The sequence below is a fragment of the Carassius carassius genome, chromosome 46 (genome assembly GCF_963082965.1).
Source record: "Carassius carassius chromosome 46, fCarCar2.1, whole genome shotgun sequence".
NCBI lineage: Eukaryota > Metazoa > Chordata > Actinopteri > Cypriniformes > Cyprinidae > Carassius > Carassius carassius.
In genome coordinates this window covers 11,341,548-11,365,416 of record NC_081800.1, presented here as the reverse complement: position 1 = coordinate 11,365,416, position 23,869 = coordinate 11,341,548, and the positions used below count along the sequence as shown (strand labels likewise).

General features: G+C 36.4%; 1 protein-coding gene across 3 annotated transcripts; it reads left to right on the top strand.

Annotated features, from left to right (window-relative positions):
• Positions 1-174: 174 nt before the first annotated feature.
• On the top strand, positions 175-20,485 carry LOC132129058 (syntenin-1-like). Of its 3 annotated transcripts, XM_059540479.1 has the most exons (9): positions 175-324; positions 12,287-12,338; positions 13,094-13,190; positions 14,110-14,210; positions 16,594-16,752; positions 16,966-17,141; positions 17,930-18,101; positions 18,217-18,308; positions 20,019-20,485. In XM_059540479.1, the coding sequence occupies exons 2-9, from the start codon at positions 12,288-12,290 to the stop codon at positions 20,071-20,073; spliced, it is 903 nt and encodes a 300-aa protein (XP_059396462.1). In that variant the 5' UTR covers positions 175-324; position 12,287; the 3' UTR covers positions 20,074-20,485. The 3 variants fall into 3 exon arrangements, with proteins under 3 accessions (XP_059396462.1, XP_059396463.1, XP_059396464.1); XM_059540480.1 differs by lacking the exons at positions 175-324; positions 12,287-12,338; positions 13,094-13,190; positions 14,110-14,210 and adding an exon at positions 16,435-16,481; XM_059540481.1 differs by lacking the exons at positions 175-324; positions 12,287-12,338; positions 13,094-13,190; positions 14,110-14,210 and adding an exon at positions 16,440-16,473.
• Positions 20,486-23,869: the final 3,384 nt, after the last annotated feature.

Genomic DNA, 23,869 nt, shown 5'->3' with positions numbered 1-23,869 from the left:
TGATTTTACAGTAGGCTATCTACAATAACTGGTCTCTGGAGATATTGTTACCATGGTATTTTTTGGCATTCAGAGGAACAGTTCTAAAGTTAATGGGAAATAAAAATATAACTAGCCCAGCATCCTACATGAATGAGGTATCAGGAAGTTAACTGTATTACTAAATACACGCGCACGTACTTTTTTCCGATCACCTCCCATCTGTTCACTTCTGCACCAGCCTTAAGAGGAAAAGGGTCCCGTTTACTGTGATCGCCGTTTTTACATTCCTTCCCGTCACATTTATCCTATTTCTAAAGAAGCCAGTCGTTTGAAAGCAGAAAGGTAAGACGCCACACTTTCTAAGGTAAATGCTTTTATTTGAATGATCGTCAGAGTGATTTTAATCATTCAGGTATGTGGGACTCGCTGGCTAACCGAGGCTAAACTTAACCAGGCTTCTGCTAACACACACACATACAAACACACAAGAAGAACAAAGACGTGCTTGTGTTTACTTCGCTGAGCTCAGTTCAGTTATATTTATTGTCATTTTAAAGTGTATTTTGTATCATATTACCCGGTCATTATTTTAAGGCGAAAGAAATATAACTTTGTTCGTGTAATTAGCATGATTGTGCGGTTGCTAACGGAGTTGCCGTGACTAGCTCAAGAGCTAAATACAACAAATACATTCTGGATCAGCCAGACTGCTTTTATATTGTGTTAATATTGTTTAGTTTAAGATGACATAGTGGATAAAGCCTCCGTTTAGTTTTTTTTTTAAGTTGACATGCGCTTTACAGTTCGCATTAGAGTTATTGGGTAATTTAGAGCGGACAATTAAATGTTCATGACATATATGCGTTGTTCGGCAGTGAGTCACATGACGATGTTATATTTAACTAAAACGTTTTGTTTCAGTCGTTTTCGCATTTGACGAATTAAATGTTATTAATCCCATTATGTGTGTTTCTGCTATGAAACCTGGTCCTGTTTGTTTCTTGAGAAAAAATGTTTTAGTTTCGATTATATCTGTATTTTGTGTCAATAAATAATAGAAGGAACTGAATTATTGATGACTGAACAGCGGAATAAATGAGTGATGCTGAATAACCTGTAAAGTTTTATAACCTATTTTTTTGTTCATTGGATTTTTGGTTGAAGGGACTTTCCCACATGATGACATCAGTCAGCTGGGAATAATCTCATTATTTCATCGTTGACATTTATGTCACTAGGAGAAATTGAGAAAGGACTTGTAGTCTTAATAAAATGTGTCATATTTACTGATGACAGCAGCGTTATATTTTCCCAAAAGCTGTGGATGGGATATTGGCGCAGGGATCCTTTGCTGTGCTCAATAGAGTCCGACTGTTGTCATGGGAGAGTCGTTTATTATGCTCAGCAGCACTCATTCAGTCTGCCTGAAATTAGCTTTGCCTATTTCTCCCCACACCAGAGGCCCCTCACCCACTCTCTGGACAGTTATCCACTGACTGTGTCCATAACTTGAGTTTGCACTAAAGATTTTTTCCCTGCAATTTCAATGATGGCAGTCAACATTTAGTCAAAGATGTTTTTAAAGACAGATTCAGGCAGTGTGAAATCATTCTGCTGCTTCTGCATTATCTTGCATTAGTTTTGTGTGGTAGAGTTTCCACAGTGTTTCATGTGATTTATTCAGATTTACACTAAGGTTTGGATAAAGAAAGGGGTTGTTGTAGTTTACAATTTAGTTTTTATTCCTTTTTATTATTATTATTATTTATCTAAAACTAAATTGAGTTGTGGTCACTATTATAGTTTCTGGTTTCTTCTTTGTTATATTTATTTTTATATTATTTATTTTATTTTATTTTTTAATTGTTTCAGTTTTTGTTAAAGTTGGCATGGAATAAAGTTCAGACTATCTAATATCTACATGTTTGTTATTGATATTATTATGAATTATTAAAAAGTGATCGAACACCTCAAATGTAACTTTTTTTATTTTATTTTCGGTCTACTAGAATATATTTTTTTTCAATAATATTTTTTTCTTATTTATTTTGTATTTTGAGATAATTTTTATGAAGGTAAAATGCAAACCTCGAGAGCTTGTTGGTTTGAATGTGAGGACTTTTCATATTAATATTTGTATTTGCAAGTTGAAATTTATACTCTGATGTGAAAAGCTGAATCTTTTGATTTGCACATCTGCATGCACAAGTGAGTTTTCCTAAAGGAATATATAATGAAAGGAGTAGCAAAAGTCAAAGTGCTAGGATTTGAAGTTGTAATGCCAGATCTGAGCGGTTGTAAGTGCTGACTATTTTGGTTTTACACTGAAAATGAAGTAAAGTGCAAAAGTAAATATGTCTTCCACATTTGTGTCTTGTCATTTTGTTTATGTGAATGTCATTTTACACATTTGTAACGATTAATCTGCAACTTTGAATTTAAAATAAGGATGCATGATGTTGGATTTTTGCTAGTATCTGATATGCTGATATTTTTCAACTCTGTTTCGCCAATACCGATATATATCCTTTTGTTTGGAAACAACACCAAGTCGCTCCTGTGCAGAAATTATAAGCAAATTATTTTTTAATTTTGGTTAGTTTTTAACAAGATTTTTTTTTTTTTTTGACCGTACTTTAAACCCCAGGAAGATGCAGTGTTAACCCTAACATTTTATTTTAAGATTTAACATTTGTAGATGGTCTAAAGCAAAAGACTTGTAAAAATTCGGAAAATCTTTTACAGCTTATCTTTTAAAATAAAAATAAAATGTATTACACATTAATGAATAAATCAGTATATATAAAATTACTTAATTTACAAGTGTCATGTTTTTGGGTTTTCCATGTAAGATATAGCTTCTGACCTTTAAATAAAAATTTACTCTTTTTTTATTTTTTATTTTTTTTATAAAAATCAATTACTGCTTTATTTAATCAGAAACAGTCTAAATGTTATTTGTGTAGGTTTTTACTTTTAATTTAATTAGAAGTGGGCCAGCTGCGCCCCCTACAGATTGAAGCTCTTTACCAAATGGGTAGTCTCCTGTAGCAAATTCGTGGGCCCGCCCATGAGGCCGTATGACTGATATGTCAAACAACCAATCACAGTTCGTTTCATTCATCGTCACGTTTCGAGGCGTGGGAAATATCACCACAATAACAGACCAGTGTGTAAAGCTCTCGGGTGTATTTTGAAGATTCTGTGCCACAAACTTTAAATATTTCACATACTTTTGAAAATCCAGCGTTTAGTCTCGTCATCACAGTTGTAAACACGACAGCTTTCTACTTTCATGAGGGGGTTTGGCAACACGTCATCTTTGTTTCCAAGCGGAGCGTTAAAGAACACAATACACGTGTCTCGTGGAAATCCTGTAGAATCCGATAACCACTTCGACATTCCTGAAGTGTTTCCACTTTTGTGTTCCATATGCATCAGACGGTTAGCCAATGGTCCATGGGCGTGACGTCTGAGGCTGAGACTAGGATCCGGGGGAGGCTGCCATTGCTGCTACTGCTGCATGTGCTATTACTGTTTAGTCTATCATACAACGAACGCATCATTCTGTTCGTGCTTTCTCAGTTTAAATGCAGTGATCCAAAAGAGTGAATGTAATCATCATTCAGACAAAACTTTGCTTTAAGAATGAGCTACACTACTGCCTAGGGCTGCACAATAAATCACATGCGATATTTAATGCGCATCTTGTCAATAAAGCCGGTGAAAGCATCTTTTCAGTGTTGGTCCATGTGAAAGCACGCAGGTGATGGAGATTTACAGCTGATTACAGAACCGGCTTTACTGACAAGATGCACATTAAATATCGCATGTGGTTTATCGTGCAGCCCTACTGCGACGGGATCTAATCACTAGCACACACTGATCACATGTGAGGTAACGTATTCCTCTTATTGGCAAGACATAGACATCATTTTTCATATCGGGCCTATGCCGTTATTTACATTTAAAGCCATTATCGGCCGATTCCAATATCATAATATAGTGTAATATAATATAGTGCATCCATAATTTAAAACACAGTTGTTTTGATTGTTGCCTGTGTGTGTAAATCAAAACACTCAGCTTTTCACATCAGAGCTGCGAGTGTAAATTTCAACTTTCAAATGCGAATATTAATGACACTTTCTTTTTGATTTTTGAAGGCAGATCTAGTGGGAGTAGCAAAAAAGATCAGCAATTTCATGGTTTAACCACCAGATTCCTATATAACTCTATAAAAAGTAACTTTTTAAAATAACAATTGTTTTTAGACATAAATACTTCATTTAATTAAGTTGGGGATTTGTATATAGGCTATATTTAGACATTCTCCAAGACAACGTTTTGTAAAGGTTTAGATTTTTTTTGTTTGAAATGTACGTTTTTGCTTTAATTTTACATTCAAACCTGAACACAGTACGACATGTTACACAACATCAAAATTCAACAAAAATGACCAGGAATGCTTTATCAGAGGTTGATCAGTCTGATTTCAACCTTTTATTTGAATCTTCTGGCTCAATTTTGCCATATTGTTACAGCTATATCAATTCATTTGTGTGTGTATAATTGTGTTGTGTGTGTCTGCTTTATACTCTTGATGATTTAGTGTACAGGTGCTGGTCATATAATTAGAATATCATCAAAAATTTGATTTATTTCACTAATTCCATTAAAAAAATGAAACTTGTATATTATATTCATTCATTACACACAGACTGATATATTTAAAATGTTTCTTTTAATTTCTATGATTATAACTGACAACTAAGGAAAATCCCAAATTCAGTCTGTGTGTAATGAATGAATATAATATACAAGTTTCACTTTTTGAATGGAATTAGTGAAAAAAAAAAAAATCAACTTTTTGGTGATATTTTAGTTATATGACCAGCACCTGTAACTCCTTGCTTCATGTCTTTGTTTTTACTGCATAGTGGCTAAATTATATATTTCACTCATTTGCAAAAACATGCTTTGTGTAACAGTCACTCTAGTTCATATATCTGTGTCTGTGTACATGTTTTGTCTGCATCGTGAATGATTTATAGATTGTACACACAAAAATTATATGCATATTTGTATATTTGCGTATTTCCCATTCATTTCCAATGGTGGTCAATTTTGACCGTGAACAACACAAGTGTGACTTTTTTTTCTTTTTTTTTTGACCATTTTAGCTTTTCAAGTTTTCAAGTGTTTGTGGTTACATAGGGACTGCCATAAAAGTCATCGAGTTTCATACCATTCCGATGAAGTAGTATTTTTTTTTTCCGGTTTAAAATGACTGAACAATACCAGATGGTTAATTAAAATATCGTAACTTGATCTTCCAGTGACACATGTCAGACTCCTCCTGTCATTTCATCCACATAAAATCCGACTGCAAGTAGATCTTTCTCTAACTAATCAGCAGCTCAGCACTACATTTTATTTAGTGCTGCACGATATTGGGAAAAAAATGACATTGCGATATTTTATTTTTCTGCGATATATATTGCGATATGAAATCTTATCTAATTTTTTCTTACAAACAAAAATGGGGTGAGCACACTTACATTCTCATTTTAAATGATTTAAACATCGACACCATCGTGTCAATTGATTAATATGCACGAGGGAGAGAGAGCAAGACAGCACTCGTGTTGTTTGAAGACGGTGATGTGCGGGCGGGGCTCGCTCTCTCTCTCTCTCCCTGTCTCTCTCTCTCGCGCGCTCTTTCTCTTGTGCGCTCTCTCGCGCGCTCTCTCTCTCTCTCGCGTGCTCGCTCTCTCTCTCGCTCTCTCTCTCTCACGCTCTCCGCGAATCACATTCGTCAAGGGCCGGGGAGCAGCTGGCCCGTACAGTTAATGAATAACAGATCAACTACAACAGCCTACATCGCACATCCTGCGATGTGACTATCGTGGATTCGTACATCACGACATCGATGCTTAAACGACACATCGTGCAGCCCTAATTTTATTCTATTTTGATCATTTGTTTCGCTGGGATGTACACAAAAGAAATCTGTCGCTACTTCTTTGTGATTTTAATGAAAATAACACTGATAACAGGTGTTGACCTCGGATTACTTACAGCCTAAATAATTAGATTCCTAGTCATCTTGTATTCCTGCTTGATTTATGACACACTTTGTGCCCAGTCTATTCACGTCATTTCATGCTAGTCGCTCGATACAATAGAGGCACACATGTCTGCAAGTAGATTACTCACTGTAACCATTAGTCCACTATTTGGAGACATCTCTACTTTATTTGAGTGCTCTAGACAGGAAATAATGGCCCTTTAGTGTCACAGAGACATTTTTATGCGATGATAGACATTGTTTATATGGGAGCAGCCTGTGAGATATAATTTTGACATTATGTTGTGTGGTTAAAACATTAGCAAGTATTTCAGCGCATGTGTTTGCTTTACATATCAGGGTCTGCGCGTGACGTCAAGAGGCAGTGTTGGTTTGCATGAGCTGTTCTGTGTGCACTGGTGTAGGAGTTTATTCATGAGGATGTGGGCGAGAGTTTTCTTTTTTTCCCTATGTTGTGGTCATGTCTGTCAGTCAGTGAGTGTATCACAGATTTGTGTCATTTTGTGAATGTGTAGGAGCACATTGTGCTTTAGCATGAGTCTCGAATCTGTCGTTACAGACTGAACAGCTCCAGGGTCTCTTTAATCTGATTGTAAACCTGTATGTTCTTACATGCATTAGAGACTTGAATATGTATCCAGGCTGTTTGTTCAGTTTCAGTCACTGGCTGTGCTCCAATAAGGCTGATTCTCACTAAGTAGTTCCTGTTTCTCATTTCAGTTTAATTCCTTTTCTTTTCCAGTGATCTCTCCATTGTCTCTTCAGGGAAGTGAGGCAATGTGCCATTTCTCACATTTCTCAACATTTAACCATGTCTTCCTATGTTTGTTTTCCTGCATCTTGATGTTTCTGCCTAGGAATTAGTATTTTGAAGACTTCTCTTCTTGATCCCCTGTAGGGCAGTGGATATGTTTACGGTCTTGTCTTTTGTATTTGTGATGCCGTCATGTTTCGTTACACTCATGTTTGAAGGCCTTCTGAATGAATGAGCCAATTGCTAATCGGTAAAGTCAGTGCGTCAATGCAGCTGCCATTAGAAGTCCTGGATGCTATAGAAACAGTCAGCATTCTGAGATGTGCTCTTAGGACTGAGCATGAGCACTGGCTGATCTAGCCTGAAAAATAAGCTTTTTATAACGCTTTTTGAGCAAAAGTAACAACATATAATGACAGTTGTTGTCAGATTTCATTGGTGATTTCAAATATGACATTTAATCATAAGCTTAGGTGAACAGTTTTGGGAAATTAGATTTTTCCCCATTCAAAGAGATAGGAGTTGCGCTTGCATGTCCAAGCTGTGTTTCAAAGATGGCCACCGAGTGACTTGTCTTGAAAGGACTTTGATTTCATGGAGGAGGACTGTTTCCTGAATCTACAATGCCAGCTATTCTGACTCACAGCCTGTAACTATGTTTTCATATTTGAAGAGTTTGCCACAGATGATTCAAACGCAAGTTTTGAGCAGTGTAGAGTAGTGCTTGTTGATTGTCATTTCTTCAGTCATAAATGCAGACATGGTTTTATGTTTATGCGGTGTGATGCAATGCGTAAAAAGACAGTATAAGTCATTATAATCAGTAATTATGTTCCCACAGGATGCAACAAATGTCTTGTTTGTAATGGGTTTTATTGTTTTTGTCTCGTCGCACCAGGACATGGCATCACAGTTTGGTAAGGGACATAACATTTCAGTCACATGATTGATACATTCGGCCAATAACAATGCACTGGATAGCTGGCCAATCAGAGCACACCTTGCTTCTCAGAACAATGAGCTATATAAAAATTGACATGTTTCACAAAGGTGGGGGATAGGGGAGAAGCCATAAAGTACAGTATGACCAAAAATTTATATCATGGTATTTTTCTAAATTATACCAGTTTCACGGTATATGACGGTATTTATTTATTTTTTTCCATGCATGACCGGGTGTAAACCACATTTTTTACTGATTGGGAGAGGCAATAGGCTACTGAAGTAAATTGTCTTAGAATGCCTATTTTTAAATGTCATGATGAGGGAATATTGTAGAAAAATTCCTCTCTAAATAGTGATGAAACACAACCCATTAATACATGTTAAGGCCTAAAAAAAAAATTTGTTTGGTTCCGGTTTCCGAACGACCCTGTCAATTTATGTGCGACCCAAATTTATTTTATGAGACTGGGGAAGAACGGTCTTTCACACATCGTTAATTAAATTACAGTTTCCTTTAAATGCTGTTTTACACTTAAGTAATCCGTTAAAAACCATTAAGTATTGCATCAAAACCCTTTAACTGTCAATTCCTAAAGTGAGCTATAACTTAAGGTTTGGAAATCGTAACATTAAGAGAAACACGGGGGGGAGTCAACAATATATCGCGGAACAGAGAGGGCACTGACAACATGCTGACAGACAGGACATTAACATTACCAGCTTACTTTTAATATGAAAAAGTCTCATTTGGTTATTTCACCTTTCAAATGTGGTCATTTTTTAAAGAAATGTAAACCATAAATACCGTTTTGTGGCTCTTGAATGTGTCGAACAGATCGCTGTAAGTTAGATCATCAGTTAAAACTAACTGATCGTCTCTTGCTTCTAGTTAATTTATAGCATCAAAATCAAATAAACCACATAAATGAACAACATAAAGAATGTTGTTTGACTACAAAAAGATGTCTGTACACTCCGTTTTTCAAGTTCAAATCCTCCATGTTAATCTACTATGAGATCGCCTGTCAAACTCCCGCGAAGGCTTTTTGTGTGTGTGTGTGTGCGTTTTGTGTGTCTATGGCAACAACAGACTTTAAACGGGAATACAGAATCACTGTCGTAAAAGTACCGGTACACACATTTAAAATCAGCGCGCGTGTGTGTGTAAAACTGCCACTGGAGAAAAAAAAAATAAATAAAAAAATAAATAAATCCCTACCGACCAATGAGCTCAACTGACAACCAACCGGAACCAAACTTTTTTTTTTTTTTTTTAGGCCTAATCAAGAGTCACCGCTAAAAGCATCAGAGGGTTGTTCAATCTATAGCGCTGAAGTTGTACAATAGGTCTTGCGATCACAGTCCTATGATTGTGACTAATGTCAGCATCAATCATTCACGTGCTTTATCTCTTGTTGGCCTTTCCTCTAGTAACCGATACATTAAGTCCCTCATATTTTCCATTCCTGGCCTTCTTTTTTTGTTTTTAAGCGGTTTAATTCTTTGTAGGTCTACTTCTCTGGCTTACTCTGTCTCTCTCTATCTCTCCCTTTCCCTTTCTCTTCCACTTTCCAGTAATGGATGTGTTCCCAGTAAAGCACTTAAGTTCTCATTGCTCTTCCACTGTAAGATAAAGAGCACAGTCAGGCAGTGTTTAATGTTTTATTTCGTTTGGATTTGAAATAGTGCTTTGTCTCAGTAGTAATGATTTTCTGGTAGGAGGTTCTTAGTTAAATTAATTTGGTTTTTATGTCCTACCCTGAGCTCTGTGTTGTAAATCATGAACTTTAGTCCTCATTATCTGCTTTTCATTTTATAATGAACAAAATACATGTATGGAGTAGGGATGGGCATTTTCCACAAATATCACATTCGAATATTTGAGCTCACAAAAAACGAATATTCGAATATTCGTTTATTTAAATTAAGTTTAATGAGTCAGACGTTATTTTTCAGCAACATTTGTTTTCGTCATTTTGAACAAGCTTACAATAAGCTTGAACATTACACATCGTGTTTTGTAGCTGAAAACCTTTAACAATGCGTGCAAACAAACAAAAGTACAGATTAAAAGCAAAAAAAAAAAAAAAAGTGAACAAAGAAAAAACGTAAAGCAGACTGCAGCAATTAGGCTATTGTACAGAATGTAGCTTACACTTAACTTTTAAACTGTCAGCAAATTTTTTCTTTTTTTCTATTGTTTCAAATGTTCTTGTTAAGAAATACGGGCATGTAAACATGATCGGAGGAAAGTCGGCTCCTTAGTCTGTTAACAATAAGGCCGGCCGCGGAGAAAACGCGCTCTGACGGCACAGATGTTGGCGGGACTCACAAATAACGGTGTGTTAAGCGAATACGTTTTGTGAAGCGCTTCGTGTTTTCGTTTCACCACTGAATACGATCCTCATCTGATGGAATACATGGCTCCAGCAAGAACTGTTCCCACTCGTCTCGGCTGGACTCTCTGTAATCATCGCTGGAGAACTGGCTCTGCCTTTTCCGACGAGTGGGCATTGCATCCGCTTTATCGTTGGTGGCTGCATCCGCACCACTCACATCAAGGGAAATGATCCGATAATATTCAAAATGTTTTTTTTTTTCTTACTTCTCTCATGTTTTCATCGAGAAACCTGAGATGTTTGTGCCGAGGGTCTAGGGCAGACGCGAGAAGAGGAGTTTTCACTGCATTCTCCAAGTTAGCGGTGTTTATTCGTTGCTTGAGAGATGCCACAACAATGTTCTTGAATTCGGTCACTTTCTGTGATTCTCCACGGCATATTTGAAGTACTGTAGAAGACCGCAGCTCTTAGGGGGGCGTTCACATGCGTGCGACGCGGTCCCGTTATTTCCAGGCGCGTCAGCACAGCATCGAGTTAAAAACATCTCAACTTTTCAGAATGCCGCAAGCAAACCGCGGGTCATGTGACAAGAACTAAACATTCAGCTTCATCCTTTCCTGTAACAACGTTGAAAGCTCAGCCAAGATGAAGGAACAGCTGATCATAGCTGTATATGGATTGCCATTTTGAAATAAATTTAGTAGCAGAGCTACTGAAAGCGATTTTTTCTGTGCTGCAAATCCATTTATCCTTTGCTGAAATTTCCGTGTCTTCATAGAGAGAACGCGTCGCCTCAGGAGCGCTTCTGCCCAAGCGCTTTGGAAAGAAGGAGAAAGCGGCACGCATAGCCTTTTCCACGCCTTATTAGGCGCGATATGTGAATGGCCCCTTAATCATTCATTAATTATTTTTTGCTTGCATACACCTTAAAATATGCCGTGGAGAATCACAGAAAGTGACCAAATTAGGTTTTGTGAACTTTTTTTTTTTTTTGCGAAATTCGAATATCATTTTTATTTATCGAATAATTAGAGCAGAACGAATATTTGAATGTTCGACTATCCGTGCACATCCCTAGTATGGAGATGTTGTAAATGTTCTGAGCATTCAGCTTATGAAGCATACTGTAGATCTGTGTATCTATGGTAGTGATGTATTGTTGTATGTTTGTTGTCGTATTTATGTTGAATAATAGTTGCTGAATAAGTACACTTATTAATTTAGCTGACGCTTTTATCCAAAGCGACTTACAATTGTTATATATGTCAGAGGTCGCACACCTCTGGAGCAACTAGAAGTTAAGTGTCTTGCTCAGGGACACATTGGTGTCTCACAGTGGATTCGAACCCGGGTCTCTCACATCAAAGGCATGTGTCTTATCCACTGCACCAACACCCCTCCACTGCTACTGTCCTCAACTCAAAAATTGCAAGGATTGAAGTATGTCTACATATCTTTCTTGATAATAGCTTGAATCTGCCTACACTAGAATTGTCAGAACTGGAAATGTCAGAATGTTCACTAGCATCTTTAGAATGCATGTCATCTTCAGAATGTACCAGACTTAAGCTATGCCAAAATTATTCCTTACCAGTAAACGTAACGATAGTGAACAAACTACTGTATTTTCCAGACTATAAGTCACACTTTTTTTTCATAGTTTGGCTGGTCCTGCGACTTATAGTCAGGTGCGACTTATATATGTTTTTGCCTTATCATGACGTATTTTTCGACTGATGCGACTTATACTCAAGTGCGACTTTTAGTCCGAAGACACAGATGGACTCACATGGCGGATCGCTTCACAACGTAAAAGCAACACCGCCACAGAGCTACTGTGACACATCCATGTGTGTTTGTGATGGAGGTGTTTGTGAGAAAATCAAATTCATGAACATGTTGGTCATGATGGAGCAGCCTGATAAAGTCACCATGTTTTGGTTCCCGAGTCGTCTACTGTGTGCTTCTAATATACTCCCTCATCTGTCCCGTCTAATTCGTATTGGTTTCCAATTCCCGTTTGAGTAATGTGCTTTCTAGTCTGCTGAAATACAAACTAAGGCAATATGGCTCTATATGAGCTCACTAAGAAGTATTATTTCCTGTATTTCAACACTTTTAGCTGCACGCTGCCTTGTTTTCCCATTTTCATGCTGCGACTGTTGTTTTTTCCAGGATGTCATTGTATCCGTCCCTAGAAGACCTTAAAGTGGACAAGGTCATCAGGGTAAGCAGTGTTTTACTTGTATATTGTTCTAGTTATTAGGGCTGCAAGGTAATGTTGAAACTAATTGCAATTATTTTGCTTAATGTATTATCGTAATTGTTTTCATTTTGGATTTTTTATATAGTTAGTGAGATTTCAAACAAGCACAAATGAAGAAAATGTCAACTCGTACGCATGCTTTATTTTACCTGATCTAATTTCATGTTTTATTATATTTATCATGTACCTAAACATTTTCTCTACAGGACATGTATTGTAAAACAGAGTTTGTGTAAGTGCATTTATTCAGCAACTACAATCACAAGAAAAGTATAGTCAAGATTTGTGTTTGGATATGGCAAATATCATGATTATGATTAAATAATAAACAGAAGCAGAAATCATGATCACGATTAATATTCAATTAATCGTGCAGCCCATAATATTTATTAATTTTGATTTCCTTTAATTTGTACTGATGTTGCTGTGTATTTTTTTTTTACCTTTTGTTTTAAAACTAAATCTACATGGTTTTAATTTAGGTTTAGTTTTAAGTTGGTTAAGCTTGCTTGCTTAAACTTTCAGTTAGCTTAAGCTAACTTAAGCATTTCTAGTTTGTTTCTCATCTAATATTTATGTTTTATTTCATTAACTAATGTTTTTTTATTTTTATAATGTGTGTTTTATATAGGATAATAATACTGAAGTTAAGTTGGTGCTTTAAAAGAACTGTTATTGAAGTAAAGTGGATGTTCACATGCAGTTTGCTCCTCTAGGCTCAATCCCAGTTTGCCGGTGCCACCTCCAGCACCCCAGCCATCACTGAGGGGGTTTACCAGCCACAGCCTGCCACGCAGGGGATGCCAAGCTCAAGTGAGTCCCGGCTTCTTCCTGTCTGTCTGTCTGTCTGTCTGTCTGTCTGTCTTCCTTTAAAGCTTCTTACACCCTCTGTCATGCTTCCATCTTATCATGCCATTCTCTCTTTCATTTCTAAAGTGTAGAGTGGGAGCTGTTTTTATAGAGATGAAAGGCTTGCCAAAGTTATGCGCAACTGTCAAACAGGAAGTTAAGACATGCCTTAGGGAATCTGGGAGCAATTTAACAACCTTCCCTATTTCCTTTTTTAATCTCAGTGTAATTCAAGTTGAGCCCCTCTTATCCAGACAGCACTGCTTTCCACCTTTCCAACGTGCTCTTATTGTGTCACTGTGTGCAGCCTTCTCAAAACACTTGCAGGATATTACATAACAAGAAGGTTTAAAGGTATTTTTTTAAAGGTGGGGGTTCACACAGTACTGTAACTTGTATTGTAGTGATAGCCCCTAAAGCTCAAGTTATGATAGCCTCAAAGCAGTCTGATCATAATTCTAGTGCGCTGATATTCTTTATAACAGTGTGCTTGACATTCTCCTGTTATGTTGTCTAGATATTTATTAAATATGTATACGTAAGTATTTGTGTGTTTAGTGTAGCCCAATCATATATATTCTTTAGAATGTTACACACACACACACACACACACACACACACACACACACACACACACACACACACACACACACACAATTACTGGATGGAAACATTCATTGCTAGATTTTGAAACCAGTGTTGACACCCAGCTCTCTGTTTTTCTCTGTTCTATTTTTGTTTTTTTTCAAGTGCTTGATGTTATCATAAAACACAGTCAAATAGACTACATCACTATGCTACTGTGTTAGCTATTAGCGTTGTCTGTGTCATAAGGAGAATTCTAAACTTTAGTATGAAACACCTTCTCTTTCTCTTTCTCCAGCTCTGTATCCCAATCTGGAGGAGCTGGGAGACTATATGGGCCTCAGTCTGAACAGCGATGAGATTCAGAGAAACCTTGCGCTGGTCCCGGTGGCTGACAGTGTAAGTGATTGACACTGTACAACATGTTTGTTTTTACAGTTCACTTCCTGTTAAGTATCCCCCCCCCACCCAAAAGAAATATTTAATGTATGCAAATAATGACATTTCAGAGTCTCAGATGTTTCCCTAGCAGTGTTGTTACTCTTTCCTGGTTTAGTTTGCTCTACAGCCTGTTTTCCATCGCTGCCACCATTACCTTGTACAATATTTTCTCTGTTAAAGCAGCCAAGAGTAATTTTGTAAGGTTTGAAAAAGAGGAGGTGGTTGTGTATGTGTGTTAGCATCTGTGCTTTTGGGAGTTTTTTTTTCTCTGAATAGTTCAAACTGGCCACAGGGCGACTTATTCTTTTCAGCATCATTCCTGGAAGCAGAGCTCAGAATGACTCATGCACCATAAGGCCTGTGTTGGAGTAATGCTAATGTAGGATGCTTTCAGACAGCATCTTAAAAAGATACTCAGTGTTCATAGTACTGAACATTAGACCAACATCTCCCTTTTTGTGTCAAGTATACTCACAGCCTCATTAATAATACCCCTTAATCAACACAAAACCAGAAATGTATTTATTTTCACTAATACTGGATAGCATTCAGCATTATCATTAATATTGTTAAAGTAGCTTAATCTATACTGTGGGGGAAAAACCCACTGACCTTATAGCTCATTCTATTATGAATATCTCGTTTTGTTTCATGTTTTACACCCCTCTTATCACTTCCTGTCACAGCTTATACTGTCCTGTCATAAAGTCATTAATGCAAATTTTGCAGCTTTTTCAGCTTTTATATTTGCGTGAAGAGCAAAACATTTGAGTAGTGTGTATAACACACAACTGTAACTGCATGTTAGCGTGTAGAACCGCTAAACTCATTTCTCTGTCACTGTAAGTTACTGAAAGCAGACATGAAAACACTCAGCAGACTGTTTGTGCAGCAGAGTGGCTCTTTCGCACTGTATGACCTGAAAGACAACCAGTTATCCAGTCCTGTTCCGTTCACAGAGTGTGGGTTTTCTGAGAATGTAATTGTGGGTACAAAAGTTTTCGATTCTGAGTTCAGTTGCAGAATGCGGTTGTCACACCTGAAAATAACCAGACTGTGTGTGAACATAACTAAAGGATGGAACAATTCAGTCAGCTCATGATTCGATTCATGATTTTGATTTCACGATTTGATTCACTATTTCACAAATTTTTTATTTGTACAAAATTAGATTTAAGACCAATTATAAATTAAATGTGTCCTTTTATTATTGCTTGGACAAAATGCTGCAGGTTTCTTTGTGAAATTTAAATCTAAAACTATAATGATATACTAAAATACTTGAATATTACTGCTTTGTTGTTGGTTTAGATTGCTTCTATTGTCCTCATTTGTAAGTTGCTTTTGTATAAGTGTCTGTTAAATGACACGATTTAAATATATAAATGTAAATAACAAAACTAAATTGAAATTTTTAAACAAGCCCCAAATCAAATAAATAACACAAATAAAAATAGATATCTTCGTATCAACAAAATAAGGCCTTGTATGTGCTCTACCCATTTAAAATTAAAGCCAACCACTGCATTTTAATCAAGATCCCAACAAAGGTGCTGCATACATGCAACATGAGCAGTTTTTAATCTAAATTAGATTGTATAATTTGAAGTTTGAAGCAAAAACAGAATGGTCTGCACTTAAAAAGATCTTATCTAGTGCTTATAAACTTTAATATGCATTATACAGAGGCAAGATGAATAGAAAAAATACCATCTAAACTTTTCTAAAGACAGTAAGTTCTCCTCAGATTTACATTCATATAAACTCCTACTCCTAAATAAATTGTGATTTGTTTATAATCTCAACTGAAATTAATCGTAACATTTTAATTGATTTTCAACCGGCTCACGGTTAATCATTACATCCCTAAAACATAACCGTATTAAGTAGGGGTACAAGATATATATCGCCGATGATTAATGTGCATCTCGTCAGTAAAGCCGGTTCTCTAATCAGCGGTGAATACCATCAGGTGCTGATTTTACATAGAGCAGCTGTTAACTGACAAGCTGCGCAAATCCACGTCCATGATCAGCTTGGATTTGCACAGCTTCAGTTAACAGCTAGTAAAAACTGCACCTGATGGTATTCACCACTGATTAGATAACTGGCTTTACTGATGAGATGCGCATTAATCATCGGCAATATATATCGTGCACCCCTAAGGACTCAATATTCTGCGGCTGTGTGAACTGGCCTAAATTTTTCAGAGTACCCATTGGTTGTAAAGTACTGCATTAAAACATTTGCATTGGGCACAGTTAACTTTTCATGTTGTATAATATGTGAACAATACAGTCACACATATGAGAATTAATGAAAATGTTCTCTTGCCTGGCAGCAAGTGGCAGTGCCAAGTTGTGTGGGTGGCATGGTGTGGCCTGTGACCGGTGCTGACATGGGAATCAGGAGGGCAGAGATTCGCCCAGGTATTCGGGAGGTCGTCATCTGCAAAGACCAGGAAGGAAAGATTGGACTCCGACTCCGAGATATTGATAATGTGAGTAAAGCTTTTTGCATTAAACACTTCCTCAGAGTCATGACTGGTGTCGTGTTTCATTGTTTTGAGTGTGTAATTGGTATGTAGGTTAATTGGTGATTTAATTTAGCAGCACACCCTCATTCTCAGCATGTGTCATTGTTATCATCATCAGCAGGTGATGATTAGTTGAGGTGTCATTCTTTAATTGTATGTCACATACTCTTTCTGTAGGGAGTGTTTGTCCAGCTGGTGCAGGCGAACTCTCCTGCGGCGTTGGGTGGCCTGCGTTTTGGAGATCAGATTCTGCAGATCAATGGGCAGAATGTTGCTGGCTGGAGCTCCGATAAAGCCCACAAAGCTCTGAAGGCAGCAGCCGAACAGCGCATCGAGCTCATTGTCCGTGACAGGTCAGTCATTTCTATCTGTCTCATTACTCCAGTCTACAGTGTCACATGATGCTTCAGAAGTCATTCTAATATTCTGATTTGATGCTCAAGAAACCTTTCTTACTACTAGTGTTCAAAACAGTTGCGCTGCTTAATATATATTTTTAAACCATGACAGAATTTTTTTTTTTTTTTTTTTTTTTTTTAAGGATACTTTAATGAATACAAAGTTTAGAATTTGAAATTAAAATCTTTTGTATCATTTTCACCTTTACGGTCACTTTTGGTCAATGTATCCTAGCTGATAATCATAAAATAAAGTACTTTAAAATAATGCAAATAAGAATTATAAACCTACAAAAAATAATTCTGAATATGAATTATCATTATTTGAATTGTCATGACCAATTGGGCAGAATCAGCAATACAAGTGAATATCAATATTTGTGTAGGTCTTTGCTGCCTCCTGGTGGTTATTTGTCATGGTTGTAGTACTTGTTAAAACGAACTTCCTGCTTTAGATCCAAGTTAAGCTGTATCAACAACATTTGTGGCAGAGTGGCAGTTACCACTGAAAAAACAACCACCCCCACAACAGTAAGGCACTTACAAGCAGTAAATATTTAAATGCTGTTTTAACAGTACAGCCATGAGACATTATTGGCATGATGCGTGAATTACTTAATGACCTTACTGTCTGCATTAAAGGGGTCAAGTCAAAATGGTTTTCTTTGGTAATCATTAACATAATTGCACAGATGATGCCATTAAGCATCATATCATATGTGTATATATATTTTGTGTTCCAGACCATTCCAGCGCACAGTCACCATGCATAAGGACAGCTCTGGCCATGTGGGCTTCATCTTTAAATCCGGACGCATCACATCTCTAGTGAAGGATGGTTCTGCTGCCCGCAACGGTCTGCTCACCGATCACTTCATCTGTGAGATCAACGGCCAGAACGTCATTGGACTCAAGGTGAGAGTGGTCATGCTAGTTTTTCCGGATATGTCTTTTTGACGGCCGTTTTAAGACACAAGACCATAAGATGACCATGAGATTTGTGATGTAAAATATTGTTTTCTGTCTACAGGACACTCGGATTAAGGACATTCTGACCACATCTCCCACTGCCATGACCATCACCATCATGCCCAAGTTCATCTATGAGCACATGATTAAGAAGTGAGATCCAGCTTTGTTTTTATACTCATAAGTGATTTAATTATCATAGAATATGGAGCTCACACTCGACCTTGGTTTTATTCAGAGGCAGAGAAGTAATGTAAAGCAATAAGATCTTCTTACTTTATAAAATGCATATAAATATCAGTTGTCACTCTATATTTCTCAATAACAATTTAACAATCCTGAAAAGCATGATGCATCAAATGTTGGTACATTTGAACTTTCCTAAAATGAAAATTATGTAAGGATAATCAAGTTACATTAAGTTGCTTCAGTCCAGTAAATGTTGAAATCTTAAAATGTTATTAACAATGTTTAGACAAAAGTTAGCCACTAGATGGCCGGCCAGAACATATTTAAAGGATAATTTAAGAAATGAACTGATGGAAAATACAACTAGAATTGCCTGTGACAGACTGTTACAGTGTCTTTTGTAACTGGTACTTAGCTGGCTGTGTTTTAAACCCTGTGTAGGAGGACAGTTATTAACAAAAAGCCACATTTGTGTGGTGGTGTCCGGGAGAGCGTTCTCTCGACGATGTGAGTTATTTTATATAAGTATAGGTCTCTGCAGGATAGTAATGGGAGTTACCAGATCAGGGTGTTTTAACACCATGAGACCTGATTGGCTGATGTCATGGTGATGTTATGTTTAGGGGTGGGGTTGGGTAAGGGGGTCATTTTGATTGCATGATTTAGAAACACCCAGCAGTTTGACAACACCCACAAAGTCATAAACGCCCACTTTTGCTCTGCAGAGACCCAAGTCTTGTTATTTTACCTATGAATCGATGCACTTACAGATTTTTGCTCATTCGAAATCCGATACAGATGAAGTAGCACTGTAAGATTACATTTGTTTGAATGCATTATTGAGAGCGCGATTGTGTGTTATTGTACGTGTTTAAATCATGCTTTCAGTTGAAAATATTCAGTATCTAGAAGAAACAAACAAATTCCTTGAACTAGAACTTCCCGCTTCCGGGCCTTCATAGCCTTCACATTTTTTCTGATTTGAGTGAAACTTCTCTATCAAGCTAGCGAAATATTTTTAACTTGAATTCTAGCTAAATATGCAGTTATATTATGGGTCGTTGGCGTGAATTGTCCTCCTGATGGAGCGGTGGTGGAGTGAAACCCATGATGCTCCGACTTTTAAAAAAAAATCTGCTCCATTCAAAATCACACCGCTCCACTCCGCAGTCTGCTCCGCTTACATCCTCTGATTGTGAGTAACTGTTGCAGTCATGACCGATCTATTTCAGAACCAGACGCTATCAAAATAATCTAGCTGGGTGCGTTTTATCCCGTGGGCTGCCTGTTGCTGACCACTGTTGTACGATTTATAAAGATACTAAAAGGCCATTTAGACCTGCTTGTAAAATATATATATATAAACTATCAATCAAATGAGAGAAGGCTTGTTAGTAGATTGTTTATAACGGAAATGCGAAATTTTCATACCAGATATGATAAAGTAGCTACGCTTTATGAGGTTATAATCATTTTATTAGCATTGATTATATTATATCATATATTATAGCCAAGCTGTTTACAAAGCATTAGGAAATCATAATTCTAAAATCAGTGTAAATAAATGACTTGTTTAAAATGTATTCACACTGAACAAAACAGACAACAATATTTAAAAGTGTCAAAATGAATGGTCATCTCCTGCTCTTGACAGCCCTTACCTGTTTGTTCCAGGATGTCCGGCGGCCTGCTGAAGTCATCAATGGATCACTCTGTGCCTGAGGTCTGAACACAGACCACACACACCCTTTCCACAATGCCTACAATCTCTAGCCTTCCCATAAGAGCCTTCCACAACATGGGTCGTCCATCACTGATTGGACAAACCTCCTCAATCACATTCATTTATAACATGTAAAAACTGCCTTTTTTTTCTATTTCACTTGTTTGCTGTTATCGTTTTGCCTTCTAGTTCTTGATTCTGTCCTAAATGCCATTATTGCCATTGTGTAATTGTTGTCATATTACATGTAATATAATAATCCATTGTCATTGAGGATTATTATCCGATTGATTTATTTTTTTGGGGGGCAAGGGGTTAAAAACTGAACCTGAGCTTCCGTTTTGTAAAGCATTAGCTTCAACACTCCTGACTTTTCAGTTATTCCCACTATGCACAAACACTTGTTTTATTTCTTTTTTGGAACATCTATATGCCAACAGCTGTACTCTGCCAGAAGGAATTAATGGACAGAATTTGTAATGCAGCAAATCATTTCTTATTGATTTTGAACATTTTTAGGTGTTTTATCTTTGATAACATTCTGTCATTAGCCTGTAAATGTTAGTGTCTCTAAAAAATTTATATACGAATGTAACAAGACTGAAATTATTACATAAATAATCATCCTGGTGATACCAATGGAATGTACTGCCAATGCTCTCAAAAAAATATATAAATGCTCAATTTCAAAATGTTTTTGAGATGCTCTACACATTTTCAGATGATTAGAAACCAGCTTTGAAACAAAGGATTAAAAAAATTCCAGTAGTAAGTAGTGAGAAGGCATTGTTCACCATTGCTTTTTAATATAGATTCTTTTTAATAAACCATGAGGGTCAAGAGCGATGTGTTGCGGTGATGTCCGTACACTAATATTACCATTAAAATATGATTCTTCACAAAAATATTGAGACACTATGAAACATTAGTAGACTTACAAGACTGGTTCCACTTACATTGCTAATACTGGTAGACAATATAGAGACAAACTAAGAAGGTGTAAATGTATCAGAATGATTATCAAAAAACAATACTATAACCAAGGTACCTCTGTGAAATCTAATCTTCTAGGTACAGTCGTGTAATCCTGTTTAACAGAGACTAAACCATTCATTTAGTTTCAGTTTTCACTCTAAACCAAACAATTTAAAGAATAAATTAGGTACTATTGTCTTCAAATCATATTTGAAGGTGATATACATTAGTAAAGAAACAAATTATTTATTGCCAGCTTACCCTAAAATTTATAATCGGAGAGTAATGATTCAACAAGAGATGCATCTGTTACAAGATATTTTGTGGTTACAAAAGGACGTTCTAAACTAAAATTGTGCCAGATGACATTGACATCAAACTTGGAAATGTTTATTCTTGAACCTCCCCAAAAATGAGGAAAAACTGTCACTTGGTTACAATGGTCAGACACGGTGCAGTCTTTCATGGAGAGCATGTTAACTTAAGGAAATAATAATCTGTGATTATTAATTACCATTCAAATGCGGAAACAAAAATTAACTGTTACTGCAACATGAATTGTCACATTAAATTACACACACTAATACAAATGGAAAAAAGGTGATAAGACAATATATGATATACTCAAATTTACCGGTATATAGTGCCAGCATACACCTATGCTTGTAATATGGCTTCAAAAAATTCAAGAAAATCTTGTCAAGGCCTTGTGTGTCATTTCACCAGGTATACAAAGCTTTATATTAACCTAAAACCTTTTCATGGCTAATGCAATAGTATTTACCTACATTTCATTGACAGACAATAGAGGTTTGAAGGAAACCTATACCTTGGGGTAACGATTTATTACAATCTCATTTTAGCTCAGATACATATTTTGACAAGTCAAAAGACAATACTATCTGAAAGCCACACATTCATAGTTTCAACAAACACAAGTCAATAAAAACATAAAAGTCAGGAACAAATATACCTTCATTTATTTAAATCTGCTGTAAGGGTCTTCAGTAAGTGCTTAGTTGGAATGAGGTGAAAAAGTGCGTTGACTAGATTATAAATGAATGACTTATATGCACAGTTGCCACTACATAAAGCACAAATTAAGATTGTCAAGCAGTTCAAAAGAATAAATATCTAGCGCTGAAAAACCTTACAGACGACACATTAAATCTGCACAACAGAAAGCAGTAAATCATTTAAATGAGAACTTTGCAAATAGACAACAAATAAGGCCTATATCACAATAAATATATTGTACACAATATCAGAGGGTGGAGGTAGACAGAAAGGCAATGGCTATTCATGATTTAGAGTGACACAACTACAATTAGTGATCATTATCTGGTACACTGTTGACTGGCAAATCAATCCAGCTGTCAGAAAAAAATACACAAAGTATAAATATTCATGTGAATTTATGAATCAATTATGATATTTTGGAAATGGTGGTGTTTGTGAAATCTAACCCTGACCCACAAATACCCATGTATGCATTGGCCTTTGGACAGACAGAAACTCACAATCAAGTATACTTCAAGTAATTGCTTATAAAGTGAATTACAGTGCAATTGATGTCATTAAATGTCACCCATCACCTATGTGTCAGTCAAATAAATGGTCAACATGAATATCATAGGGGACTTGAAGTCATGGCCAAATGTTTAGAAAAAGCTGAAAGCAGAGAATGTTTAAATAAAATGTGTTTCTGCATGCAGTAAATGTGTAATTTACTTTCACTGTTTTAATTTTTAAACATAGATAGTTCATCAATTTGTATTAGCCACCAAGTAATCAGGTATCCAAGTAACTCAGTACAAATTGTATTTTTGCTTTTATTTGATCTTTTTAGTGGAATTATATTACATAGTATTTCAGAAACAACAAATTAGTAACTTTAATAACATATTAGTATTAGTGCTAATAATATTAGCAACAACTTAGAAACAACTTGTTTAGCATGGTTTAATGCTAAATTAAGTTCAGATGTAGCAGGCCAAGCACAACCGGTTGTAATTAAGGATATAATATAGTCGTACAGTGGACATCAAAATGCTAAAGCAACTATTGCTAAAGATTTTTGCTATGAAAGATTTGGCTATGACAGTTTTTTGATGGTCACACAGTGAAACAATCATAAAATTCATCTGGTGAAAAAGCTCCCATCACCCTATTAAAGTCATTAACCCTGATCATTGTCTAAACGCTGAATCCCTCTTACTATTAATATTATTACTTAAAATACATTACCCTTTTCTTAAATACACAATTTAGCATTCAACTATACAGAACATTTCCTAACCATCAAACTTCCCCACTTAATTGAGCATAAAATAAAGAATACATTGTCTAAAAGACTCCAGATCGACTAAGTATCATTTTGTGACAGCATTTATTTAGGACACTAGTGGTATATGCCAAGCATATAAATAGCTTAGCAGGTGCTTGCTTGGCTCCTTAAGGGGAAAATATGACTGCTCTTATCCACACAGGCACAAGTAATGAGACAGCTAACTACTGCACTCACGGCTATAACAATGATGGCCGTTAGTAATCCAGGTACTTAGGCTGCACTGTACATTAACACAACACAACACTCGCTCAGATAAATAAATACATACACATACAACACACACCCTCTGCAGTGACAGTAGGTGAGACAAACAAAAGTACAGTTTCTTGCCATCAATGACTGTGACTCTTCACTCTAAATAAGGGTACAACCCGAATTCCGGAAAAGTTGGGACGTTTTTTAAATTTTTATAAAATGAAAACTAAAAGACTTTCAAATCACATGAGCCAATATTTTATTCACAATAGAACATAGATA

Bases quoted from the DNA above. Each gene is read 5' to 3' on its own strand.
- LOC132129058 (XM_059540479.1), top strand. From the start codon at position 12,288: ATGTCATTGTATCCGTCCCTAGAAGACCTTAAAGTGGACAAGGTCATC. The intron at 12,339-13,093 runs GTAAGCAGTGTT...TTGCTCCTCTAG, and splicing joins AAGTGGACAAGGTCATCAGG to GCTCAATCCCAGTTTGCCGG. The intron at 13,191-14,109 runs GTGAGTCCCGGC...CTCTTTCTCCAG, and splicing joins GCAGGGGATGCCAAGCTCAA to CTCTGTATCCCAATCTGGAG.